The 9,492-nt window shown below is 38.3% G+C and overlaps 1 protein-coding gene across 9 annotated transcripts in view; it reads left to right on the forward strand.

The window, feature by feature from the left end:
- The window catches only part of mast4 (microtubule associated serine/threonine kinase family member 4), an 84,441-nt gene that overhangs the window by 29,482 nt on the left and 45,467 nt on the right, over positions 1-9,492 (forward strand). For all 9 annotated transcript variants that reach the window (XM_034895588.1, XM_034895594.1, XM_034895591.1 and 6 more), the window contains one exon: positions 8,551-8,582. In XM_034895588.1, the coding sequence (XP_034751479.1) occupies positions 8,551-8,582 (32 nt within the window). The remainder of the gene's footprint in view (positions 1-8,550; positions 8,583-9,492) is intronic.

The following is a 9,492-nucleotide window of genomic DNA, read 5'->3' on the forward strand; positions in this document are numbered from 1 at the left end:
ATATATATATATATATATACAACAATTTTTAGGCGTTATATAGATTTTAATAATGCCTATAGCATGTCTTTTATCTTAATTGGGAGCAGCCTGTCAGTGGCCATTTTATCGCATTGTGAGCTTTACAGTACTTCTGACATCTAGCATAGCCTCCATAATAAAAAGGTAGCTATCCATAAGAGTGCATTGATGATGTGTGCCGTTTGTTGGAAGTGGTGTGAGCCTGCTGGTGAGATACAGCTGTCTCAATGTGATCACCAGAAAGGCCTACTACTAAATATACATTTTTGATCACTTCCATAAACCTTGTTCATATTAACTTATAGCTGGGCACTATATTTATATTATATCAATATCGGTATTAGAGAGTAGATATCATCTTAGATTTTGGATATTGTAATATGGCGTAAGTGTTGTCTTTTCCTGGTTGCATTACAGTAAAGTGATGTAATTTTCTGTACGTACCAGACTGTTCTGTAGCATTACTGTTAATTGCCTTTACCCACTTAGTTATTATATCCACATAACAGCACCAATTGTCAACGCTACCAAATAGTTGCGGTATCGATATCAAAGTATCTGGTCAATTACATTGTATAATTGAACTTGCCAAAACATACCTGTAGGTAAAGGAAATATGGTCCCAAGAAGGAGGCAGTCATTGGGATTTTTTTTGTTGCTAATTGGATGACAAACAACTACTTCTTGTAAGAAAAAAAAGCTCTCATCCGGGAGGGTGAAGTGAATAGGACAACCTTTTCTTCCTCTGCTGAAGTGTCCTTGTGCAAGTCAGCGAGTTTCTTTCAACTCCAGCTGCACTGCTTTGATGCTGTGGAAAGGGGTCAGATTAAAAGATAACGTTCTCCTTGAGGAATGATGATCACAAAAGAAAACGTCCGTCATGACTAAGAAACGAAAGGGGCTAGAGCGTGCTGCCAGATGCTTACAGTAGCGAAACACCTTAATGGTTAAAAAATGGTGTTCACAAAACTGTTGGTAATGATGTGGAAACCGGGTTACAATAGCAACGTCTGGTGAGGATCCCAGAAAATGCGTACCACTTGTAGCAGACTAAAGTTGTATTAAGACTATTAGCTAACACATTAGCTGTACACATCTCGTCTAACAAGTTCAATGTCCATTTCTCAGTTTTTATTATCCTCCTGACATGTTCAACTTTTAACTCATTTGAACTGTGATTCTTACAATGGCATTGGCTTTATTCCTGTTTTTTTGTCTTCCTAGTTGTGAATAAATCCCAATCTGATAAATGTATATTGATGAAACCTTTTAATCGGAAAAAAATATTATGTCCAAAAACATTTTTCATGCAGTACAAAAATAAAGGGGCACCCAACTAAAGGCTTGTTTGTATCAGGATCTGTTAGCACTGTTAATAAAATCCATAAATAGCATTTATTACCAACAGTTATTTGCATTTGCGTCTTGACATCACGGCTCTTCGCAAGTTAAGAAAAGAAATATGCATTAAGTTATGTTTCTTTTAATTCACTTTGAACAGGGAATATTGCAAGTGTGAAAGACCAAGACAATCTTCCGTCTGAAGACTAAGGCAGCATTTAGCCCACTGTCAATTTTGGTAAACTATTTTAATTATAAAAACAAGCAACATTTCAAACATGTAAGGGGATAACCGAGCATCCGAAAAGCATACCTCCTATGGTGAGGGTCATAGGCTAACAAGCCATAACCTTCTGCTTGCATTCAATTGAACGCCATTCATTTTGGTATCACTTTGACAGCAAATAACTTTACATTTGAAGCATTAAAGACTCAATTACCTTCAATCTCATGTTATGGCCCTGTAGCAGCCATTTTAATAAATAACGATTATGTCAACGCAACTTTCTGTCGCACAATAGATAATTACCAGTCGGTGTTACCAATAGGCAATCGATGTTACGTGGCGGCATACAGTCAAAATGAGAAAATAATCTATCAGAATACTTACCAAATGTTGCTTCTTCTCCTACGCTCATGGACAGCTCTTACTCACACTCTCCTCCAGATTGAATGATTCAGATTTCTCTGGGCAAAGTTACCAGAAGACTTACAACTTTCAGACAGGTTGCCCACGTCACATCTACGTCGTCAACCTCCGTTTGAGGTCGCGCAGCACACTGAGCCATCACTGAAAAAGTGCTTCTGATTGACTTCACTGGTCTCCGTGGAAGTCTACGCCATCGCTTTGTTCATTCCTTTAACTGTCTATGGTATTATACTGTCAAATATTGGAAAACACTTTCCCAGAATGCAACAGGTCACAATAGACTACAATGCTGAAAGCATCTCTTATGCTACAAAATTGAAAATACAAAATATGTATAATAAAAATAATAAACATGTCATGACCGAAAGAACGAGATCCAGGGTACAAGCGGCCAAAATGGGTTTCCTCAGGAGGGTGGCTGGCGTCTCCCTTAGAGATAGGGTGAGAAGCTCAGTCATCCGAGAGGAGCTCGGAGTAGAGCCGCTGCTCCTTCGCGTCGAAAGGAGCCAGTTGAGGTGGTTCGGGCATCTGGTAAGGATGCCTCCTGGGCGCCTCCGTAGGGAGGTGTTCCAGGCACGTCCAGCTGGGAGGAGGCCTCGGGGAAGACCCAGGACTAGGTGGCGAGATTATATCTCCAACCTGGCCTGGGAACGCCTCGGGATCCCCCAGTCGGAGCTGGTTGATGTGGCTCGGGAAAGGGAAGTTTGGGGTCCCCTTCTGGAGCTGCTGCCCCCGCGACCCGATACCGGATAAGCGGTCGAAGATGGATGGATGGAAAAATAATAAAACTTGTGCATTAGGAGCAATGTTTCAATTATCTCTACCTTGGATATATTTAAACATTCAAGCCACCCAAAGGTTTATCATCCTCAGAATAGGCACATTGGTTTATGTTGTTGAATGTGCGTTAGCATGTTGGATGTGTTTCCATTCGCATGTCGTAGAACGGGGAAGCAACGCTGACTAACTGTTCTTGTCTAATACACAACTCTCCATTGTTGTAGTTTTCTACTTTTTTAAACTATTGCTTGCTGCTACATTATGAATGTCCCTAGTCTGGGATTATTAAAAAGATTTTGAATCTTGAATTTAGCATGACTGACACACATGCTAATCTGCTGGTTGTGCTAACCTCAGTATATGTTGCTAACGGCATATGGCTAAAGGTTTCTGGGCAGAACTCAGACTTCGGAACTTTGGTTTAACGTTATGTGCATCAGCCTACATCCTGTGTTTGAATATAAGAATGTTAACAGCCCTAGCTAAACACAGATGAACAGTAATATATTACCAAACAGTAATCCAACAATATAAACAACACATTTTGGCAATTTCTGAGAAAGGTTTTGTCACTACGTTGCTGGTTAGATGGAGCCTATCAAGTACTTACATTTTAGTAGCCCGTGCCCCAAGCATATTGATGATGAATGAACCAGACCAGCTGCCACCTGGCATTTCTGATATTGGAAACAACTTCTAACCTGTAGTTATTGGAAGAGGTTAGACTAAATACAGTTGTGAATAACTTTGTTAATTTATTTTAGCTTTTAAGGGTCCATTACCATGACATTAATAGGATTTCCTCATTAAAAAAAGACGGCTCGTCATAACAGCAGAACATGATCCTCCGTGCCAGCCTTGAAATGAATTATTTCCCTCTTACAACATTAGATGAGGCAGTGGATTAAGCATGCACAACACCTAACAACCTGCTACGAGGAGAAATGTGAGGATGCCAACTTGTTTAATCAGCAAAGCTTTCTAATAGTGTATGTGTGCTTTGCTTTTCAATCCCCCTGCTGGCTCAGAAATCCATATCTTTTGGATTGAGCTGGGCATAATGGTGGAAGATATTACTTAAGACAGTTGGATTTATTGATGTCGTTGTTATGGTTAATAGAGGTCAGCTGCTTAAATATAGTTTATATATGATCAGAATATAAGTCATTAAATATTTGTTTGCAACTTAAGGTCAATGTATGCACTTTGAGACAATCATTAATCAGTTTTATAATGTATAGTCTGTCTACTTCCTGAATTACACGTGGCGGGGAAAGATAGCCAGCTTTATTGATCTGTTTGACCTCTCCTTATCTCCAGACTTTGAGGCAGTACATTGGTTAGATCAAGCTAAGATTGGATTTTGAGTAAAGTCTTTAAGACATTTTATTCCAAATAGCGCAGTGCCCATTCAAAACGTGAGTGTTCAGAACGGGCCGATTCTTTGGCCTCTGGTATTTCTGCTTGTAGTTTTTCTCAAGAACCGCTCATTAAAACATCTTCACTCTCTACACATTGCGCTTCCTTGGGTCCTGAGCAAAACACATAGTTGCATTTACCGTAGAAATGCCAGAGTATACCGGTAATTTGCAAACAGCTAATTGTTTTGAACCAGGATATTTCCAGGAACAAATGTGTTCATTCCGAAATCGCTGTTTTGTAAAAAATAGATTTAAGTTTGCAAAAATGTAACTTCTCCGGGCTCTGTTTCTTCATCTGTTGTTGACTACAGTAGCGAGGCGTGAGTTTTTTTTTTGTTTTTGTATATTTATTCAACAAAGAGTGCATCCTTTGACTTTCTCTGAGGTTGTTCCATGAGCGGTTATTACTGGTTTCCTAACAGCAGTGTTGTAGAGACAAAGCATTAGTTTTGAGATTTTTATGTTTACAGCTCGTTTGTCTTACTACCAAAATTACATGAAGCCCAAGGCAGCAATTTGTGTGAGTATTGGATGAGTTGCCAATACCGAATCAGTGCTTCTTCTGCTTACAAGGTAGTTAAGTAGATCTTGTCAGCGATCCTAAGCTATCACTGTAGCATGGTTTATAATTACAGACTAATGGAACTAGCATGCAGATGCAATAGGAAAGACAAGGAGGATTTAACTTTTGTTACTCTAACACAAGGTGTTGGTTTGACGACATTAATATAGATCATAGATATGCTCACGTCACATCTACGTCTTAATATAGATTAGGGGGTTTCCTGCCAGTCAGCAGCAAACCACAGTAAAACCAAGTACTCTTTTGATCTTGAGATGTAGAAAAGTCCAAAATGAATCAAAGGGAATAATTAATGAAGTCTAACACATAGGCCTTGATACAAGAGCAATACTGCAGCTTTGATGTCGTCGGCATATTGGAGATGAAATGTTGCAAGACGTCAGTAATTGACATTTACCCTGTGGAACAATAAATCGTCTCAGGTTCATCGTGTCAAAATTGTTATCTCTTGAGCACTGAAAAGATTACCGGATAAACAAATGATTAAACATACAAGGGTTACTTTCCTCACCAGTTTGTTTTCCTGACGGTCAACTTTCAAAGATGAAAGGTTTTATGCAATTACTTTCAGTTTGAATTGCCTGTTTGACAGCTTTTCGACCTCCTTGAGGATCATGAAATGTAATGGAAATTATTAACCCTTTATACACATTTTGAAAAACACACTTGGGGGCTATTTTAATCTTAAATGTCATGAGTTTAGAGATTTTTAGTTATGTTTTGTCATATGTTCACAGAAGTCATGCCTAGAAGCTTGCTAGATATTATCTGTATACTATAACCCTTAGAATAAGGATTTAATTAAAAATGCAATGTTTATATTTTGTTTTAAATTTTTTTTTATGTTTTAGAATTCTCTGAGAATATGCTAAATCAACAATAAATGACTTAATTAAATTGCATTAAAAAAATGCATCACACCAATTTGCAAGTTCTGTACTACACTGCATGTATTATTATGCAAAGAATTAAAATCCACAGAGCTGAAATATTTTTTACTTACAATACATATTCAGAAAGATTACTGCACCTATTTTTCCCATGACAAGTTGAATAAATTTGTCCTGCCTGGTCTTAGTGCTGTCGATATTGCAGCAGCAGGAGTCAGACACACTGTTTGACCATGACATTGACACACAGCTCAGGCTCCACTCTGACTCTGAGCACATGAAGAGAAATGTCTGTAAGGGGATGATGAAGCAGGATCCACTGACTGAGGTCCGCTTACTGATAAAATGGAGAAACGAAAAATGTTTACACGATGTCTGTGAATGCTACCGAGGTTATCACAGCCTTTAAATGTGGAACTAGCAGCAGTTGGGAATGTTCAGTTTGCATTAGCAGTAACTTAAATATCTTAAGTAAAATTAAATAAGTAATAAATAAATAAAACCACAACCCTTAATTCTGCATGACAAGCAAGCAGGCATAATTTTTTGAGATTAGATGGATTTGATGAGTTGGAAGATTTGAGTGGGGAGTATGGTATTGGGCTCTAACAAATCGTAGGAAAAGACGCCATCTGACAACTTTGTCATGCAATATTAAGTTACCTTAACTCCAGTTTATCATCATCCTTACATTTTTTTAGATTTTTTTTTATTCAGTTTGTAAAGGTTTAAAGTTTCAGGTGATTATGCATGGTTCTTCATAATCTTTTGAAATAGACCTTTTTTGTGGTGTTACAAGAGCATTCATTTAGTTAGACCAGGGCTGTTTTCAGTTAGACTAGGAAACCCTATTTTGAAGCAAAGACAAGTCTTCACCGCTCTTGTTTTATTAAAACCATGTCACACCATGCACTATGCTGTCAGTATTTCTACACAAGAAGTGCTTACACAGAAGGCTGTCAAATTTCAAACACATTTATTCTACTTTATGTAAATATTTAACAAAGGCATGAATTGATTTCACATGAATACTTGTATTTTTCAACAAATCAGTTCATTACCATAATGTGTTTGCTCTCAGGTGGTTATTTTAGACTCCACACTGTTATTTGGTGTGCCGTGATTGGTGGAAACCCCACCAGTGTAAGTCATTCCCTTTTGGTAATTAGTGTTGTGTGAGCTGCGGTCCAGTCTCCCAAGGAAGCTCTCTGCCCTTGGTCGTCTGTAAGCAGCAGGGGAAGCCAGACATTAAGCCCTAATTGATAGCAAAGGGAGAGTGGGGCTTAGCACTTTTTCTGCTGACTGGAGCAACCAATACACATCAACTGAATGTCCTACACTGTTTTACAGAAAAGACCTCACCCTTATCAGGTTATGAGACAATGAAATGTCTAATGATCAAATCAGTGGAATTTGTAGTCACTACACCAAACGGATCCAAAGCCTGGATATTTATCAGTACTCTTTTACAGCGAAGGGAAAGATTCAGTAGGGAGAGATTTGAAATAATCGGAGCTGGAGAGCATTGAATTTGTTTCACACTGCAGATATCAAAGCGCATAGGGAAATGTTGTGAGGCCTGATAAAACAGCCTGGTTCTTTACGAAAAACTACTGTAATTAAACACACTTGTGTTATCTCTAAAGGTGATATAATGATCTGTACATGGTGTGCTTGTCCGTCTCTGTGGCTGATGTTGGTTCTTTCCACGTGGCACTGACAAATCAACAGATGCTGCAGCAGCTGTGCTTCACTGTATTTTACGTAGTTGTTCCTGGCAGCTTTTGAAAATGAAATGTCTCATTTTTTTCTGTGAAGGAACGGAACAATAAAGTATTATCCTTCATGTAAGAAGCCTTTTGAAAGCACATAATCCCTCAAGAAATCAATGAGGGCATTGTTGGTGCTTTTTCTAGACTATTTTCAGTATGTAAACCCTGACCTCTGTGTAACTCTGCCTTCTACGGTTGACTTCAGCAATATAATTGAAATTGTATTCATATTCAATTTAAAATATTAATTAAAACTTGTCATGGTTCATTCTTTGGATCTGGGTTTTCCAACAACCTTCGTATTCACTTGCTTCAGTTGTTATGTGATTTTAAGTGAAAGGTTTTCAATCCAGATGCTTACTTTAAACTTCTAGCACACTTCTCTGGGATAAGATGTAGCAGTTTCACACCTGCTCTGTGATATATTTCCATATGGTGGCTATTTGTGAGGCTGTAAAGCTGCTGAAGCAGGATAGTGAGTTTTAGGTATTTCTAACAGAACGGCAATTCTTTGTAAAGTAATCCCCTAATGGTTTGTTGCCCGTTGTTGCATTTTTTTTTTTTCAAACAGTCTTATTCTGTTCCTCTGTAGCATAACCAGATCAGCAGATGATGCCGGAGGATAACACACTTTCAATAACCTCACAGTAGCAGATTTTCTGCATTTTGTTGTGGCCAAGAAATAGAAATTTCTTTGTAAAGTACATTATATGTTGTAAAAGTAGGGTTTGAGGAATGCAGCTTTCTAAAATCAATGGACCTTTCCTTTGTTTTAGAGGTGTTTAGCAGACACACACCAATTATTTCAGGATTGTGGTGTGTCCAAGGCTACGACTATACTACACTAGAACTACAATTTTCCACAATCCTGCTTGTCATTTGTTTAAAAAAACACAAATATATGTTGGTATCATCAGGTCTGGTACAACCAACAGCATCTTTCATGAATCTGGCAAATAAACTTTAGACCTTTGTATAGACCTTTTTAAATGTTGTGTTAATGGACTTTCATTTCTTAGTGATGCCACATAACTAATGTAATATTTGAAGTTTGGCTTTTTTGTACTTATAACTCTCTTCTTTTCATTTACAGAAAGAGCTGAGTCTTCCCAGAAGAGGCAGTTTGTAAGTACCCAGATATGTTATAACCTCTGCTTTCAATTGTAAATGTGGTTTGATAAATTGGTTAACAGGATTAACATGTAAAAAGAATTCCAGATTAATCTTTCAGCATATTGTAATTCAAGTGATGTCAGAGAAACCTAGACTTCTGCACCTCTTCTAGGCTCTGTATTCAGGCTTTAGATAATCTAGCCCATGATGGGAGACTTTGCCCAATCCCAGGTCATTTTAGAGAGACATAGTGTTCCTATTAACTGTTCCGCACATGCATTGCCCATGCGAAAGAGGGGAGATGGAGAGCTGCAGGAAGAGTTCTCACTCTAATTCAAATTGTGTTAGTTTTTTTGCTTTCTACCCTCTGCAGCTTTAACATTCAGTTGTCATGCTATAACATTGTTTGTGGAGAAAGTCAAATTAGCAGAAATATTATTAAAGTTTTTTCTAATGGGTTCGTTCAAATTCACCATAGTTGCAAAATAACAAACTAACTAACATGATCGAGGCAGCGGTATACAATCATCTGTGCGCGTTCTGTTAGGTAAAATCATTGTTTTTCTTAAAGGAGTCTGGCGGTGACTAGGGCTGACATGGATTTATTTTTCCATCGCAGTTGAAAAGCAAGAAATCCTTTGGTATCGTAGAGAGTATCGTAAGTTACAGCGAGAATGGCAGGGTGCCATTCTCGCTCTAACATCGGGAGGGACATCGGTTCCCGTGTGGTTGCGCAAGGAGAGCGAGTGCTAACAAAGAGTAGCACATTAATACAGTGAGACAAAGACAGTGGAAAAGAGCCGGCAAAGTTGATGTAAAGTGAGTTAAAAGTGAACAATAAAACAACAAGCTAAAGCTTCTCGAGACACGGTGCCTTTATCTGTTCTCAATACTGCCGGTAAAGTGAATACCGTTGCGCCGC

The sequence above is a fragment of the Etheostoma cragini genome, chromosome 16 (assembly GCF_013103735.1).
Source record: "Etheostoma cragini isolate CJK2018 chromosome 16, CSU_Ecrag_1.0, whole genome shotgun sequence".
Lineage (NCBI taxonomy): Eukaryota > Metazoa > Chordata > Actinopteri > Perciformes > Percidae > Etheostoma > Etheostoma cragini.